The 19,409-nt window shown below is 40.5% G+C and overlaps 1 protein-coding gene across 1 annotated transcript in view; it reads left to right on the top strand.

The window, feature by feature from the left end:
* Nucleotides 1-19,409, top strand: part of Nek4 (NIMA related kinase 4) — a 53,551-nt gene that overhangs the window by 23,288 nt on the left and 10,854 nt on the right. The window contains exons 8-12 of the mRNA XM_057769616.1: nt 10,131-10,280; nt 11,600-11,749; nt 13,449-13,515; nt 15,154-15,260; nt 17,284-17,372. Coding sequence (XP_057625599.1) covers nt 10,131-10,280; nt 11,600-11,749; nt 13,449-13,515; nt 15,154-15,260; nt 17,284-17,372 — 563 coding nt within the window. The remainder of the gene's footprint in view (nt 1-10,130; nt 10,281-11,599; nt 11,750-13,448; nt 13,516-15,153; nt 15,261-17,283; nt 17,373-19,409) is intronic.

Raw genomic sequence — 19,409 nt, 5'->3', positions numbered from 1 at the left:
CTGCTACCATTCTGCACCCCAGCTCTGTTGTCCAGTGTTGTTTTCCATCAGCACAGAGGCTTCACTTCACTTCTGCTGCTGTTGCAGCTCGCAATTGTGGTTCCACAGTTACTGGGCTGCTTCTCTTGAGTGGCCTGGCCACTCAGGCTGCGACTTGGAGGAAATTCTGTTCCTGCAGGCACTATTTCACTACTGCCAGATATAACTTTTAATTAAATCTCTGTTATGCTATTTACCAGGAAGAGTCAGGAGTCAAAGGCTGGGGTGAAAACATGCTAGCTCAGAGAGGTTGAGTAACAGCTAGCCAACCTTCTCTCTTTGCCAATGTCTCCAAAAGAGAACATCTTTCTGCTCCACTAAAAGAAAAACAACCCATGCATGCCACACAAGTTCCTACCTACTACTTCCTGTGCATCTCTCTATTGTCTTAAAGCTACCCTCTGACTCTATGATTATTTTATGTCAACAAGTTGCTAACATGGCCTCCTGACTCAGGGCTGATTTTAGTAACACAAATGCAAACTCGGGATTCACAGTATGATCAAAAATCCTGCAACATTACCCCCTTTTTGTCTAAATAAAAAGGAAATGTTTTAACACGAGCACAGCAAAACTATATACAATAAGAACAATTGTCAAGTAAGAATTAAATTCATAATATCTAGTTCATTTGTATTTGGTAAATTCAGAGAAATTACTCTATTATCTATCCAGTCTTTATGAGTCCAAAGTTTTATAACCAAACCATTTTCTATCATAACTTGGATTACCATCCTAAACATATCTATTTAGATTTTAAAATGTTTTATTAGATAAACAACTGAAGCTTTTATGTGTCTTAATTTATAAACTTTACATGTTTATTTTAAGTTTCTTTTCTGAATTTTATAACAAAGAAAATGGTATAACTGTCTAGCCTTCAACTTAAGTAAACAGGAAGTGCAGAGCAAACAACTTCCCAAACTAAAGAAATGACAAAGACTGCTTGCTTCCCGGACGTTACCAAAGGTTCCTCAGCAACAATGGGGCATCATCCATCATTGGCCTACATACCTAGAATATGTGACAGACTGTTCTATGAAGCAGGAATTTTGAAGGACTATACTACCTTGTCTTGACAAAGTTCCACAGTCACCTTCTTTTATGTCCTGCATGTCCAGGTTTGACAGCATACTGTCAGCAGTCTAGGCAAGGAAAGCAAACTCCATATGGAGAAACTTTCACAGATTTCTTAGAAAGATTGGCTTTCGCAATAAAGAGAATGATACCAAATTCAGAAAATAGACAAATAATAATTGAATCTCTGATTTTTAAAAATGCCAGTGCACAATTCAAAAGGGCAATTAGGCCATTAAAGGCAAGATCAGCACCCTTGGAGGAATGGATCTAGGATACAATGAATATTGAATCTCGTCTCATAACCATGATGATGTTTGGATAGGAGAGGTGATTTCCAGAGGTTTTAAGAAAAATCAAAATATCAAGTGTTTCAATTGAAATAAACAAGATTATGTAAAAAGGGATTGTAAACAGAGTGTTCCTAGCAACAATGTTTTTTCTAAGCATAATCCAAATAGAACACCCCTTTTAGATGTTCTGGATTATGCAGAGGTGTGGCAAGGGCAGGTATTGGACTAATGAATGTGTATCAACAAGGGACAGTCAGGGTAACCCTTTGCCACCAGAAATGCCTTGAGAGGTCTCTCCCAGTCTCCCATCCAATTCTGATTCAGTCATTTCTTGTCATCATGGAAGAAACTCCTTCCCAGAACAATTAAAGAACCGAATGCCTATTGTAAGAAACCATACTGCTTTGGATGCTAGAAAAGAAGAGAGAACAACAAATTGAGGAGAAACCATAAAGTAAATATTTTGGCAAATTTCTATAAATGAACAAAGACCAAAATTAAAAATATGAATAAATGACATTGTTACAGGTGTGGCTGTAACAATAATTGCACCAGAATCTTGGCATCCAAATTGGCCTCTTCCGGAGGTAAATGTTCACCTTTTAGGGATTGGAACATTATTTTAGATAAAACAGAGCACAAGATGAATTGAATATGTAGGGTCAAAAGAACAGAGAGGAATATTAAAACCATATATGGCTAACAGAAATGAATTTGTGGGGATGTGATTTGTTACAGCAGTGGAATACTCAGATTAACATTCCCCCAATCTTAGAAACAAACCATAATTAACATATGTTTCTGGGAAAAATATTAGACGGTATTATAAAGAATAGTCACTGACCATTCAGGTTGTACAACAGGGCATAGCAGCTGCTGATCTTTCAAAGGCACCAATAGCCCTACCTTTAAAATAGTTGACAGACAAACCTGCATGGGTTAAGCAATGACCTTTAAGAACAGAGAAACTACAGGCCTTAAAACAGTTGGTATAGAAACTGCAGACTTTAGAGCAGTTGGTACAAGAATAGCTAAATGCTCAGCATATTGAAGAATCAACCAGCCCTTTGAATTCTCCTGTGTTTATTATTAGAAAGAAATATGGGGGAACTGGGGAGATGGCTCAGAGGATAAGAGCACTGGCTGCTCTTTCAAAGGTCCTGAGTTCAATTCCCAGCAACCACATTGTGGCCCATAACCATCTGTAATGAGATCTGGTGCCCTCTTCTGGCCCACAGGGATACGTGCAGGCAGAATATTATTAAATAAATAAATAAATAAATAAAATGGAAAATGGAGAATTGTAAGAGATCTAATTGCTGTTAATAAGGTGATTCAGCCAATGGGGTTTCTACAGTCTGGAATTTCTTTGCCTTCTCTATTGCCTAAATGATGAACTCTTCTAATTACTTATTTAAGAGCTTGTTTCTTCACTATACCTTTACAAGAAAAAGACAGAAAAATTTGCCTTCACAGTGCCTACTTGTAATAATTCTCAGCCTATTAAGAGAATGGAAGATTCTCCAACAGGGAGCGTTAAATAGCCCTACCCTGTACTAATATTTTGTACATCAGCCATTGGAAATGATACGTAAGCAGTTTCTCAGTCTATAGTCTACTGTTATATGGATATTTTACTATCTGATTCAAATGTATAACTTTAGAAAGAATATTTGAAGAAGTAAAGAAAATTTTGCCTTGTTGGGAATTACAAATTGTTACTGAAAAAATATAAAGAGGAGATTCTGTTAATTATATAGATTTTAAAATAGGTTTACAAAAAATTAGACCCCAAAAGATGCAAGTTAGAAGAGATTGATTGCAAACTCTTAACGACTTTCAAATATTGCTAGGAGAAATTTCCCATCTATAGCACACTATTGGCATAAAACTTGATGACATTATTAATTTAAACAAAACTTTAGATGGTGGCAAGGTGTTAAATAGTCCCAGGGAATTATCAGCTGAAGCTGAGGGAGAATTGGCTTGGGGGAAAGAAAATTACAGGATGCACATGTAGATCATTTGGATCTAGAGCTTGATTGCGTTTTGGTTATTTTACCCTCTAAGCATTTTCCTACAGGAATATTAATGCAGAGGGAAAATATTATCTTAGAATGGATATTTTACCACATAAACCAAGTAAAAAATTAAAAACTTATGTGGAAAAGGTCTTTGAGTTGATTCTAAAAGGAAAACTGAGCGTTCATCAATTAGCAGGAATAGACCCAGCAGAAATTATAGTACCTTTTACTAATGATGAAACTGACAAATTATGGGCAGAAAGTGAACCTTGACAAAAAGCTTGCAGTAATTTTTTGGGAGAGATAAACAACAAATATCTCAAAAGCAAGAATTCAATTTATAAAGAGAACTAACTGGATCCTTCCTTACACTGTATGGAGAAACATCAATATCTGGAGCCCTACATTTTATATAGATGCAAATAAATCAGGAAAGGCAGGTTACAAATCAGAAAATTTAAGTAAAGTGGATCAAAACATTTATGTCTGTCCAAAAATCAGAATTATATGCTATTCTCATGGTATTAATGGATTTTATGGAACCTCTTAACATAGTTACTTATTCTCAATATGCAGAGTTGTTTTGAAACTGCTGAGTAAAACCTGATGGTACAGAATTGACTTTATTCAGTTACAAGACAATCAGGAATAGGAATTATCCCATATACATAACACACATCCGATCCCATATGGGTCTGCCAGGCCCTCTAGCACAAGATAATGAATAAAATGATCAACTATTAATAGGAAATATGCTGGAGGCCTCATAATTTCATGAAAAACATCATGTCGATAGCAAAGGTTTGAAAATAGATTTTCCCATCACTTGGCAGCAAACCAAGGAAATTATAAGGAAATGTCCTACTTGTTCTTTATACAACCAAACTGTTTCCTGTAGGAAGTAACCCAAAGGGTGCTCAAAAGAACAAACTCTGGCAGATGGATGTGTTCCATTTTATAGAATTTGGAAAATCAAAATATGTACACCATACCATTGATACCTATTCAGGATTTGAATGGGCAACTGCTTTTATTTCAGGAAAGGCCGATTCGGTAATCACACATTTGCTAGAAAGTATAGCTGTCATGGATATATCTACAAATTAAGACTGACCGTGCTCCAACATGTCTCTAAGAAAATGTAACAGGTTTTTTTTTGCTTGTTACAATATAAAGCACATTATAGGTATACCACAGAATCCTACAGAGCAATCAGTTACAGAAAGATCAAATCAAGCTAAAGGATATGGTAAATAAACAGAAAGGGGTAATAAAGGCCTCCAGAAATAGATTGCATAATGCTTTATTAATTTTGAATTTTCTAAATGTCAATGAGAAAGGAACAACAGCTGCCAAGAGACATTGGATAATAGAAAAAAAAACTATGGAATTAAATAAACCTGTATACTTTAGATATGTGTTGACCTTAGAATGGAAACCAAGATAAGTGTTACACTGGGGAAGGGGTTTTACTTTTGTTTTCACAGGAGTTGTACTCTGGATGTACATAATAAATATTGATCCTTTAACCTCTTTGAGATATGCTGCATATAACATTTAAAATATTTAAGTTTTCAACGGTTAACCATGACCACACCTAACAGCAACCTTTGAAGTTTCCAAAAGGATGATGGGACCTCACAATGACAATTCCACCAGGATGATGGTAACGTCACTAAGCTGAAAACACCACCTAAAGATCGGCTTTGGACTACAAACTGTTCAGGACAGTTTTGAGGTGGCTAGCTGAGATGATTCAGCCTCACAGACTACTCTAGCCAGGATTTGAGACAAGCCCTGCATTTTCCCATTACACAGAGACTGAACAACAAATGATATAGCTACCTCTCCCAGGACTTGACAATTAACCCAGAATTTTCTTTTCAGGATCCCCTAAACATGCAGTTGTCCCCCAGACAGCAGGAAGTAACTTTAAGAACATAACACTCACATTCCCAAGAGGTGGGGTGGGCAGTTTTTTTGGTCTTTCATTGGGTTATGGATATTTGTCATAGTTTAGGGGGGTTGATTACAAGTGGCTATTGGTAACAGTCAGGAAAAAAAGACAACTCTGAAAAAGAAAAGGACAATAGTCCCCTCTGTGAGAAAAGACTAACATAGTATCAAGTTAGGTAACTAAAACACTTTATGCAGCTCACACATTTTCTTCCTGAGATGCTCAGGATGAAAATGAAAAGAGCTAATCATTTGTCACTGGATTTAGCAAGTGTTCCTTCACAATAGAGGTTCACAGCTTTTGGGCGAAGATCAAGCACTAAAATGATTTCTCCTTCAGCTGCTATATTTATTTATATATTTATTTTTTTATCAAATTAAAATTAATATGATTGTCCCACATTTTCAGGGTTCCAGACAAAATAAAATGGCATCTTCCTTTGAGTGAAGAATACTAAGTCTTACCTTTCAATTTACCATACCAATTTACAGGAGTCACCCTTGACTCCTCTACTCGTAGACTCCATAGTCCACTGATTAGAAATGCCATTAGACTAACCTCCTAAAAATACTGTAACCAGCCACATTTAAGAGGCTATCCTTCTTGCCTGGATTATTACAGTAGCCTCCTAGTAGATCCCTTTGCTTTCCATTCTTGAATCCTCTCAGTTTCAATAAGGAGAAAGCAGAGCAATCTTATTAAATCAAGAGTCAAATGTTACTGTTCTACTCGAAACAATACAAAGATACTTTAACTCTACAAAAGTTCAAGTGCTCCTTGAACGCATTGGCACAGGGAACTACTTCCTAAATATAACCCCACGAGCATAGACACTGGGAGAAACAATTAATAGATGGGACCTCCTGAAACTGAAAAGCTTCTGTAAAGCAAAGGACATGGTCAACAAGACAAAATGACAGCCTACAGAACGGGAAAAGATCTTCTCCAACCCCACATCAGACAGAGGTCTAATCTCCAAAAAATACAAAGAAGGCAAGAAATTGGTCACCAGAAGAACACATAATCCAATAAAAAAAAAATGGAGTACAGACTTAAACAGAGAACTCTCAACAGAGGAATCTAAAATGGCTGAAAGACACTTAAGGAAATGTTCAACATCCTTAGTCATCAGAGAAATGCAAATCAAAACAACTCTGAGATTCCATCTTATACCTGTAAGAATGGCTAAGATCAAAAACACTGATGACAACTTATGCTGGAGAGGCTGTGGGGAAAAGGGAACACTTCTGCATTGCTGGTGGGATTGCAAGCTGGTACAACCCCTTTGGATGTCAGTGTAGCGATTTCTCAGAAAATTGGGAAACAACCTTCCTCAAGACCCAGTAATACCACTTTTGGGTATATATCCAAAGGATGCTCAATTGTGCCACAAGGACATGTGCCCAACTATGTTCATAGCAACTCAGGTTGTCATAGCCAGAACCTGGAAACAACCTAAATGCCCCTCGACTGAATTTGGATAAGGAAAATGCGGTACATTTACACAATTGAGTACTACACAGCAGAAAAATAATAACGACAGCTTGAATTTTGCAGGAAAATGGATGGAGCTAGAAAACATTATTTTGAGTGAGGTAACCCAGACACAGAAAGACAATTATCACATGTACTCACTCAGAGGTGGTTTTTAAACATAAAGCAAAGAAAGCCAGCCTACAAACCACAATCCCAGGGGGCTGGAGAGATGGCTCAGTGGTTAAGAGCACTGACTGCTCTTCCAAAGGTCCTGAGTTCAATTCCCAGCAACCACATGGTGGCTCACAACCATTTGTAATGAGATTTGGTGCCCTCTTCTGGCCTGCAAGCAGATATGCAGGCAAAACACTGTATACATAATAAATAAATAAATCTTTAAAAAAAAAAACAAAAAACAAAAACACAATCCCAGAGAACTTAGACCACAGTGAGGACACTAAGAGAGACTTACATAAATATAATCTATATGGGAAGTAGAAAGTAGAAAAAGACAAGATCTCCTGAGTAAATTGGGAGCATGGAGACCTTGGGGGAGGGTTGAAAGGGGGAGGGGAGAGGCAAGGAGGGGAACAGAGGAAAATGTAGAGCTCAATAAAAAAAAAAGAAAAAAATAACTCTTTAAAAGGAAGGAAGGATGGACGGATGTAAAGACTGCTGAACTTCATCAAGGCAAGGAGGGACAGCTCTTCAGAATACCCTGCTTCACAGAAAAGTCTGTCAGAGATATGCTAAGCCTATAGGCCGAAGATGGAAGCCCCAACATTACAGAGGAACTTTGGGTGACTGTCCAGGTAGTCATTTGTTTCTGTCATTTCTCACATTTTTTTGGAAGTCATTTGCTTGCACCTGCTACTTACTCAGATAATATTATTTTCTTCTCAGGTCTCTGATTTAATTGAATACTTTTTAGTTATAGCTTTTCTTGTTACCAGATTCAGAAAAGAAATTCACTAAAGAAGTGTAAATTAGGGGACTGGAGAGATGGCTCAGTGGTTAAGAGCACTGACTGCTCTTCCAGAGGTCCTGAGTTCAATTCCCAGCAACCACATGGTGGCTCACAGCCATCTATAATGCGACCTGGTGCCCCCTTCTGGCTTGCGGGCACACATGGAAGGAATGCTGTACACATAATAAATAAATATTTTTAAAAAAAGAAGTGTAGGGCTGGAGAGATGGCTCAGTGGTTAAGAGCACTGCTTGCTCTTCCAAAGGTCCTGAGTTCAATTCCCAGCAACCACATGGTGGCTCACAACCATCTGTAATAAGATTTGGCGCCCTCTTCTGGCCTGCGGGCATACATGCAGAATACTAAGAATACTGTATACATAATAAATAAATAAATCTTAAAAAAAAATAAAAATAAAAAAAGAAGTGTAAATTATATAAGGTTGAGAGGCATTAAAAGATACAACCTTTTGTACTCACCAAAATAGGATAGATATGGAGTCTTTTCTCTGAATTTGTCAAATGCAAATAGACTAGACATTGTTGATGTATTATTGCCTGTATATATTGTATATAGTTATTGTACTTATTGTATACAGTTTTTCTTATATTAGTTATAACCTTTTTATTTTAGAAAGAAAAGGGGAGATGTGGTGATATCTTGTTTATACTCTAACAAATAAACCTTACCTGAAGTCAGAGGGCAGAACTAGTTGGGCTTTTCCCAGCTAGATTTTAAAACTTAAATTGACCTGTTTTTATTATCTATGTTTTGCCATGTGGCCTGGTTATCTCTCCTCTGTATCGTATGTCTGACTTCTTCAGATGTCCCACACACCTAGATTCATCCTGAGTTCCTCTCTGCCCAGAAGTCATGCCTATTCCCTCCTGCCTAGCTACTGGCCATTCATCTCTTTATTAAACCAATTATAGTGACACATCTTCACAATATAAACAAATATTCCACAGCAGTCCAGCTTTGTGATTATAGCTGTTGGCCTAAAGGTCTGTGGTAGTCTTAATGTATGGTTTTTTTTTTAGAATTTGTTTTTATTACTTTTAAATTATCTGTGTCAGTGTGTGGGTATGTGTACATGAGGGCAAATGTCCTATGAGGCCTGAGGCATCAGGTCCCCTGGAACTGTGAACCACCTGATGTGGGTGCTGGGAACCGAACCCCAGTCTTCTGTAAGTACAGTACATGTTCTTCCTCACTGATCTGTTCCTCAGACCCACAGTGTGGCTCTGACTTGCATCTTCCTAGTGACTCGTGTATAGAGGATGTTTCTATACACGGACTGGTCATTTGTGTACTTCCTTGGAGAAATAGTGTGTATAGAATCATTGGCAAATTATTATGTGTGTGTTTACCAGCATATGTGTGTGTGTGTGTGTGTGTGTGTGTGTGTGTGTGTGTGCGCGCCATATGCATTACTGGTGCCCATAGAAGTCAGAAACAGCTTTTGGGTCCCCTGGACCAGTTAGAGACAGTTGTGTGCTTGTTGGAAACTGAACTTGGTCCTCTGCTAGAGCAGAAAATGCTCTTATCCACAAAGCCATTTCTCTTGCCCCTTGTTGCCAATTTTTAATTGGTTTATTTCTCTTTTTATTATTGAATTGAAAGAATTCTTTATTCTAGGACCACATCTTATGAGACACAAGATTTGACAATATCCCATTCTGTAGGCATCTTATAACTTCTATTTAATTTTTCCTTAGTGTTGTTGACTGCACCTAGGATATGAGGCTGCTAGGCAAGTCCTCTGCCATTGAACTACACCCCAAACCATAGTCTTATACTTTTTTCTTAAATTTATTTCTAAGCATTTTATTTAAAAGAGTTGCCTTTGTTTGAGGCAAGAGAGTAAACACTAGAACATGGTTAAGGCCATCATTTCCTGTAAAGATAAGCATTCATTTTGAGAAAGAGAATGCTTCCTTCTCACTTCCATTTTACAATTATTTTTTTTTAATTTATGTGATATATAAGTGTTTTGCCTTCATAAATGTCTGTGCACAGGTATGTGACCAGTGCCCATGGAAGCCAGAGGAAGTGTTAGGTCACTTGGACCTGGAGTTGCAGACAGTTGTGAGCTGCCATGTAGGTGCTGGGATTTGAATGCAGGTCCTCTGGAAGAGCATCCAGTGCTCTTAACTGCTTATCTATCTCTCTAGCCTTTCATTTTGCAATTTCAGAAGTAAGTGTGGAGAATTTGGCATTTGAAGATCTAAAGATTGTTCTGTTACTCTTTGCAATTCTTTTGTATATGCTTCTTTACTTTTTTTATTTCTTTTAAGGATCAAGTTACTGGTGGATGTGTGATAGAAAAACAGGACAGCATCCCCCCAAGATTCCAGCCACACAGCTCTGTGTCTGAACCTTCCGTATCTCGACAGCGAAGGCAGAAAAAAAGAGAACAGACTGACCATGATCAGGCAAAGAGCCAGGTAAGCAATCTCTTTGCAGTGAGTCATTGTGCTGCTTGGGACACAGCTCTAAAAGCTTGACTTTTGTTTAGAATGATTAACCATTGCCAAAAAGTGCAGAAGAAATGCAAAGAATGGAGCAAGAAACTGGGCAAGGATAAGATGCTTAAGTGGGTCATTTTGAAAGCTAAAGGAACAGGCTGTTTAAATCCTTTATGTTATGTTGCTGAACATGTATTTTCTTTTAATATTTTTTCATGACTGTGTATGTGTGTGTGTGTGTGTATATATATATATATTTTTTTTTCTTCTTCTATGCAGTGCTGGAAAATGAACCCAGGGACTTGTGTATACTATATAAACACTCTACCACTGAGCTGGGTTCCTAGCCCTTGACACTGCCTTTATTAAAATATCTTCCGTTCAGTGCTGGGAAGATGGTTCAGTGGTTAAGAACATTGGCAGTTCTTCTAGAGGTCCTAAATTCAATTCCCAGCAAACACATGGGGGCTCACAACCATCTATAATGGGATGTGATGCCCTCTTCTGGCCTGCAGGTGTATATGCAGATAGAACACCATATACATAAAATAAGTCTTCAATAAGGAAGCCATATCTTTTTTTTTTTTTTTTTTGTATGTTGTACTTGTTTAATTTAGGTTCCCTCACCCCAGTGGACTTACACCAACTCCTTCTAGCCATTTTTGGATAGACTAAGGTTTTTTTTTATTATTATTAAAAATTTTTGCCTCCTCCCATCCCCCCATTACCCTCACCCTCCCCACTCCCCCTCCAGTCCTAAGAGAAGTCAGGGTGCCCTGCCCTGTGGGAAGTCCAAGGCCTTCCCCCCTCCATCCAGGTCTAGGAAGGTGTGCATCCAAACAGACTAGGCTCCCAAAAAGCCAGTACATGCAGTAGAATCAAAACCCAGTGCCATTATCGACTTCTCAGTCTACCCTCATTGTCAGCCACATTCAGAGAGTTTGGTTTGATCACATGCTCGTTCAGTCCCAGTCCAGCTGGCCTTGGTGAGCTCCCATTAGATCAGTTACACCGTCTCCGTGGGTGGACGCACCACTCGCGGTCCTGACTATTTTAAAATATATATGGATATACGCATGTATGTATGTGTGTGTGTGTATATATATGTACACACCCACACCCATATACATTCAGATATCCTTTGCCTAAGCTTCTCAGGTAGGCATTCACTTTTGGCAGAGCTCTGTAGCACATACAGGTCTCAAAACTGATTTTCTTACCTCAGGCTCTTAGCAATTGGAAGTTTAGGGATAGCTCTGTATGAAACTGATAACTTCCCTCTCTTTCTGTTACTTAAGTTCCAGGAATCACCCCCTTGGCCTTTGCCTTCTCTCCCTCCTGTTGGAAAAGTGGATATCATATCAGCACAACTAAAGGATGGAAACCAAAGGCAGCCTGTGGCCAGCTCTGTAGACAGTTCAAGGGTCAGTTCATCGTCGTTGTCCAAGGTTTGTACGATGTGTGCTGGTTTAAAAATAGTTCTTATGAAGCTTTGGATAATACAATATATGTATATTGTGGAGGTTCATATTAAACATATTAGCCCTACTTTACCAGTTCTAGAAGGCACAAGTTTGTGCTTTTATAACATTGGGTTTGATTGCCATGGGTATGGTCTGCACTCCCAAAGACAGCCACTTGCAGTCATGTAAGGAGACTAAGTAGATTCTGAATATGAGAAGTGTGAAAGCATTTCTTTTTTTTCTATTTTTATTTTATTTTTTAAAAAACTATCTTTTTTCATTTTACATACCAATCCCAGTTCCCACTTCTTCCCCTCCTCCCATTCCCTTCACCTTCTCCCCCACTCCATCCCCCATCCACTCCTCAGATGTTGTAATACGAGTGGCAGGGCAGTGTCCCCGGCACCCAGCCGCCCGCATGGCTAGCTTATGCCCCGAAATAATTACATGGAAACTGTATTCTTTTGAGCACTGCCTGGCCCATTAGTTCCAGCCTCTTATTGGTTAGCTCTTACATATTGATCTAACCCATTTCTAATATTCTGTGTAGTACCACGAGCTGGCTTACCAGGAAAGATCTTAACCTGTGTCTGTCTGGAGTGGGAGAATCATGGCGACTCCCTGACTCGGCTTCTTTCTCCCAGCATTCTATTCTGTTTACTCCGCCTATCTAATTTTCTGTCCTATCAGGGCCAAGCAGTTTTCTTTATTAATTAACCAATGAAACAGATAAATGCAAGACCCACCTCCATCACTCAGAGAGGGTAAGGCACATTGCTTTGATGAAGGATCAAGGTCCTCCCTACTATATCTAGGCTAAGCAAGATATCCCTCCAAAGAGAATGGGTTCCAAAAAGACAGTACAGGTGGTAGGGATAAATCCTGGTTCCATTGCCAGTGGCCCCACAGTCTGCCCCCATATAACTGTCACCCACATTCCCAGGGCCTAGTTTGGTCCTATGCTGGTTCCTTCCATGTCTGACCAGAGTTGGTGAGCTCCCATTAGCTCAGGTCAGCTGTTTTAGTGGGTGTCCCCATCATGGTCTTGACCTCTTTGCTCATATTCTCACTCCTCCCACTCTTCATCTGGACTTTGGGAGCTCAGCCCAGTGCTCTGCTGCGGGTCTCTGCCTCTGTTTCCATCAGTTGCTGGATGAAGGTTCTATGGTGACATTTAAGATAGTCATCAATCTGACTACGGGGCAAAGCCAGTTCAAGCACCCTCTCCACTATTGCTTAGGGTCTTAGCTGGGGTCATCGTTGTGGAGTCCTGGGAATTTCTCTAGTGCTAGGTTTCTTGCTAGCCCCATAATGGCTCCCTCAGTCAAGATATCTCTTTCCTTGCTCTCCGTCTCTGTCCTTCCCCATCTTGACCATCCCATTTCCTCAAGTTCTCCACACTTTCTGCCCTCCCTTCTCCCTCCACCCCCATGCTCCCAATTTTCTCAGGAGATCTTAACAAAAGTATTTCTTACTTGTCCACAAATGAGCGTCTTTCCGAAGCCAGGGCTGTGATCATTCTTTTCTAGGGTTACTCTTGTGTGGACTAAACCTCCACACACAAAGTGCTTTCTGCTCCTTGAGAGACCAGTGGGAGGCCTTTAGCACAGTTGCATGATGTGTCCTGCATTGGTGATGGAAAATTGAGTAGAAACAGAAATAACTCCACGCCTTTCTTTCAAAGGATCGACCGCTATCAGCCAGAGAGAGGCGGCGACTAAAGCAGTCACGGGAAGATGCACTCCCCTCAGGTGAAGCTGAAGTCTTTATCTGGGTGGTTATTGATGGCTGCCCAGAAGAATTGGCTCTGGTTGTTAGGTGTACAAACTTGGAAGCAGCAATGATCATCTGGGAGTGATTTTGTAGAGTTCTTAAAATTTCTTAGATAAACCTTATAAAATATTGTAGAGTACTGACTCATGACCATGTGTCTGAGAAAGAGGACTGGAAGGAGAGCAGGGAGTGGAGAGATGCTCAACAGTTAAGAGGACGTGATACTCTTGCACAAGACTCAGGTTCAGATCCCAGAACCTAGGTGGGAGCTAGAAACCGCCTTTGACTCCAGTTCCAGAGGGCCCAACACTCACCCTCTTCCGACCTCCATGTGCACCAAGCACACATGTAGTGCACATACGCATGTGGGCAGGACACTCATACACATAGCGTAGAAATTTAAAATCCCAAAATCTTTTTTTTTTAAAATATTTATTTATTTATTATGTATACAATGTTTTGTGTGTATGCCTGAAGGCCAGAAGAGGGCACCAGACCTCATTACAGATGGTTGTGAGCCACCATGTGGTTGCTGGGAATTGAACTCAGGACCTTTGGAAGAGCAGGCAATGCTCTTAACCGCTGAGCCATCTCTCCAGCCCCCAAATCCCAAAATCTTAAACAAGTAAATAAATTTTAAAAAGACAGAGAAAGCCAGAGGATTTTGAACTATGACATCTCAGACTGGAAATCAGGTGAATATTTAACTTATTTTTCCCATCCAGACCCTGATGGTCAGAGAGACACACCTGGCTAAGAAATGTAGGGGTTTTGGTTTCTTTGTTTATTTTTTGAGGCAGGATCTTGGTATGTAAGCCTTGGCTGGCCTGGAACTTACTATATAGACTAGGCTGGTCTTGAAAACAGAGATCCATCTGCCACTGCCTCCTGAGTGCTAGATTAAAGGTGCATGCTGCGACTCTGTGGATAATTCTATTCTTTTTTTTTGTTTGGTTTGGTTTGGTTTGGTTTGGTTTTTCGAGACAGGGTTTCCCTGTGTAACAGTCCTAGCTGTCCTGGGACTAGAATTCTATTCTTAAAGCTATTTTTAGATTTATTTTATGTATATGAATGTTTTACTTGCATGTAAGCCACATGTATGCCTAGTGCCTATAAAAGTCAAGAAGTCATTAGCTTACCTGAAACTGGAGTTATGTGTGGTTATGAGCCACTGTGTGTGTGCTAGGAACAGAACTCAAGTCTCCTGCAAGAACATCAAGTGCTCTTAATTGCTGAGCCACCTCTCCAGCCCCTCTGTGGGTCCTTGTTACTGCCACCATCTAAAAGTTGTGTTACCGGCTTTCCTTTATTAAAGGTGACCTTGTCTCCAATGTTACGGTAAATGTGTAAAGGGTAGTATCTTGTTTCATATTTGTAATCATCCCCAAAGGGAGGTAGTGTTACCCTGTGGTTCCACAGGGTTAAGTAACTTGCCCAAACTTCAAAGCTGGTAAAAAAAAAAAAAGAAAGAAAGAAAAGCAGAACTAAATTTAGACCAAAGTGGCAGACCCCAGAATGTTGAATATGCTGTTTGGGTTGCTCTGGCTGACTCCTCCTATGGCATCTTCTGTACTCAATACACCACAAACAGCTACTGGGGGGGTTCATATTTTCAGGCCCTTCAGTCCGGAGAACTCACAGTACAGCGGAGCCAGTGAAACCACAAGAAGACGACCAGCCTACCCCTGCCCAACGATTTTCTTCTGACTGCAGCATCCCTCAGGTGCATCCCACAGTCCTGAGGGTCTATTCTTGGGAAACCTAATGCCGTAACCTTCAAAGATGTCATCATCATTTCTTCGGGGCATTGCTGACCAAGCTATTTCTTTTTGGAGACAGGGTCTCAGATTCCAAGGCTGACCTGGAACTTACTGTGTAGCTGAGGGTGACCTCCAGATCCTCCTGCTTCAATGTTCTAGGTGTTGAGAATGCAGGCATACACTATTAAAACCTTCCTGGGTAGCCCAGGATGATATTGAACTCTTAGTTCTCCTGTCTCAGTCTCTGTCTTAATGTTCTGTTGCTAGGAAGAGGCACCATGACTATGCAGCTCTTAAACAGAAAGCATTTAGTTAGAGCTTGCTTACAGTCTCAGAGTCTTTGCCCATTGTTGTCATGGTGGGGAGCATGGTAGCACACAGGCAGTCTTGGTGCTGGAGGAACTGAGAGTTCCACATCTGGATCCGCAGGCAGCAGCAAGAAAGCAAAACCCTGGGCCTGGCCCACACCCAAAGCCCACACCCAATGACACACTTCCTTCAACGAGGCCTCACCTACTCCAACAAGAGCACCTCTAATAGTGCCACTCCGTGGAGACCAAGCATTCAAATCTGTGGGGCCCATTCTTTTTTTTTTTTTTTTTTTTTTTTTTTTTTTTTTTGGTTTTTCGAGACAGGGTTTCTCTGTGGTTTTGGAGCCTGTCCTGGAACTAGCTCTGTAGACCAGGCTGGTCTCGAACTCACAGAGATCCGCCTGCCTCTGCCTCCCAAGTGCTGGGATTAAAGGCGTGCGCCACCACCGCCCGGCTGTGGGGCCCATTCTTATTCCACCTGTGTGCCGATTTCTGGGATTAAAGAAAGGTGTGTGACTTGGGAGGCAGAGGCAGGTGAATCTCTGAGTTCGAGACCAGCCTGGTCTACAAGAGCTAGTTCCAGGACAGGCTCCAAAGCCACAGAGAAACCCTGTCTCAAAAAACCAAAAAAAAAAAAAAAAAAAAAAAAAAAAAAGAAAGGTGTGTGCCACCATGCCTAGCCGACTTTTTGACTTTTGATTAAGGAAGGGACTCATGGCGGGGAGGAGGGGGTGGCATACACCTTTAATCTCAGCACTTGGGAGGCAGAAGCAGGTGGATCTCTATGAGTTCAAGGCCAGCCTGGTCTATAAGTGTGAGTTCCAGGACAGCCAAGGTTACACAGAGAAGCCCTGTCTTAAAAAATCAAAAAATACAAAACCAAAACCCCTCAAAACAAGCAAACAAACCAAAAATGGAACTCAAATAGTAATTAAAAGGATTATGCTTAACTTGTTGAGGGTACACATTTTTTAAAATATGTTTGAGTGTTTTGCCTGTGTGTCTGTTCACTACATGCATGCCTGGTGCCCATGGAGGCCAGAAGATCCCTTAGAACCTGAGTTACAGATGGTGGTGAGCCACCATGTGGGTGCTGGGGAATGGCTCCAGTGCTCTTAATGGCTCAGTGATCTCTGCAGTCCTAGGACTATATATTTTCCAGGCATTCTTGCTAACAGTTGGAAGTTTAGTTAGAATCCTTTCTTAGGGAGTCATCTTGTTTTGTTTCTCTCTCTCTCTCTCTCTCTCTCTCTCTCTCTCTCTCTCTCTCTCTCTCTCTCTCTGATATTGAGGATTGAACCTGGGCCCTCACACGTGGTAGGCCAATATAGTACCAATAAGGTATATTCCCTAGACCATTTTTCTACTTTCATTTCAAGACAGGGTCTTACAATCTCACTGATTGATCTTATATTCACTGTGTAGCCTAGGTGGTTCTGAAACTCACTCTGTAGACCAGGTTGACTTGAATTTAGATTCACCTGCCTCTAACTCCTGAGTACTGGGATTAAAGATGTGCACCACCACTGCCTGGTATTCATTGAATAAATTGGCTTCAAGTCTTCTATCAGTTTCTCCTCATTAGTTGCCTACAAGGTACATTGTGTCTAGTTATTGCACTTAAATATTTGGAGTATTGCATTCTGGTTTTATTGTTCTTTCCAATTACTAACAGGAAAAGAGACTGACACATGGTCTGTCTGAGGATGAGTTAAGTTCCTCTACAAGCTCAACTGACAAATCAGATGGGGATTCAAGGGAGGGGTAAGTTCTTGGTTTTCTGTCTCAGTTCTATTTGAACTGAGTCTAAAAAGTATTCCTACCTGTGGTACTCATAACATTACAAATGGTTAGTGGTACATGCTGGAGCTTAAAATACATCTGAGAGGAGCTAGAGAGATGGCTCGGTGGTTAAGAAGGGTGGCTTTTCTTCCAGAGAACCTGGGTTCACTTTCTAGCACCCACAAGACACCTCACAACCATCTGTAACTCCAATTCCAAGGGATCCAACATCATCTTCTTGTTTCCATGAGCACTGCTTGCTTGTGGTGTACATATATGCAAGAAAGACACCTGGACACATAAAACAATTTTGTTTTGTTTTGTTTTGTTTTGAGACAGGGTTTTCTGTGTAACAACCCTAGCTGTAATGGTCTGCCCTGTCCCTTTAAGAGACAAGCCATGCCCACTCCCTCCCAAAACTGATCTTCAGCTTCCAGCCTAAGTCCCTTCTTTTTCTCCCCCCCTTTCCTTCCCTCCCTGCTTCTCTCCCCACTCTACCTCTCTCTCTGCTCTTCCCTCTTCTCCCCTTCCCTTCCATAACCCACTAAATAAATATCCAACTGCACTCTGCATGGTGTGCCTATCCATCTCACTCTCTCACCTGCCACGAGGCTTCCTGCCTAGGACCCAGCTGCCTCCATGGCCTGAGTGGTCTTGGGACCCGCTGCCAACTGTCTGCCGCCACTCGGGGATCTGCAGCATTTTACTTAAACCATTACACTAGCTGTCCTGGAACTCGCTGTGTAGACCAGGCTGGCCTCAAACTCACAGAGATCCGTCTGCCTCTGCTTCCCAAGTGCTGGGATTAAAGGTGTATACCACCTCTGCCTGGTCATAAATTTTTTAAAAAATTTAAAATGTATCTATCTTCTATGAAAATAATGTAATTTTCATTCAGAGTTCATTCAGTTTTTTTTGTTTGTTTGTTTGTTTGTTTTTGGTTTGGTTTGGTTTGGTTTTCTTGAAACAAGGTTTCCTGTCCTGGAACTTGCTCTGTGGACTAGGCTGGCATTGAACTCAGAGAGATCTCCGTGCTTCTGCCTCCTGAGTGCCGAGATTAAAGGCAAGCACACTGCCCCCTTCCACACACACCCTGGCTTCAGTCAGAGTTCTTATAGAGCGTGTTCTCTATAGTCTGTGGTAGTTATCAGTGTTGACTGTCTTTTCCTTAGAGCTTTTGTGACACACACACACCCTTGCCTCTTCTGGAATTCTAAATACATGAGTATTAATTAGACTGCTTATAGATGTACACATATCTGTGATGCTCTGATTGTTCTACATTTGTTCTTCATTCTGTTTTTCATAGATTCTGTTGCTACAAAGATTTGAGCTCACTTGCCTGTCTTGTGTCTAGTCCATTAGCCCCGTCTAGGACCTTGTGGTTTTGTCTCTTGAGTTTAGCATCGGCCTGTTGAATGTCTCCCATGCTGTTCCCTTGGCATGCTCGTGCTTTTCTCTTTGTAGCCATATGGAATATATTTATAATAACTAATGTCTTTATCTACTCATTCTGTTACTTGTATCACTTCTGGGTTTGTTTCCATAAATTTCATCCCCCCCTTAACAATGGTGCTCTTTCCAGCTTCTTTTTAGTTTTGAGTGGAGTGGACCCTGTAAATTTTAGCTCTCTGAAGCTAGTATTTCTGTGACTATTCTTGACACTTATATTTGTGTAAAATTAAGTCATTTGAAAATGGCTAGTAGAATTTATATGTAAAGTTGGGTTGTTTCTTTCTGACCCTCTCCTTTCGCAGATTCCTCTCACCTTCTGCTAGCAGTGACTGTTGAACCCTGACCCTTGCTTCTGCAGGTCAAAAAGCCTGAAGCTCTTTCTGTGTCACAAGATGCCTGTGGTCTGTCCTTAGACTAACCCTGGACTCCTTTCCAAGGCCACCTATTGATTTTGTTCACCCTCTGTTGCCTTCCTGTAGCTGATTTTTTGTTTGTTTTTAAATTTTATTTATTTATATTTTATGTATGAATGCTCTACCTGTATACCTGTATGCCAGATAAGGG

This window comes from Chionomys nivalis, chromosome 5 (genome assembly GCF_950005125.1).
Source record: "Chionomys nivalis chromosome 5, mChiNiv1.1, whole genome shotgun sequence".
NCBI lineage: Eukaryota > Metazoa > Chordata > Mammalia > Rodentia > Cricetidae > Chionomys > Chionomys nivalis.
Note: the sequence above shows the minus strand (reverse complement) of the source record. Positions and strands in the feature narration are given on the sequence as shown.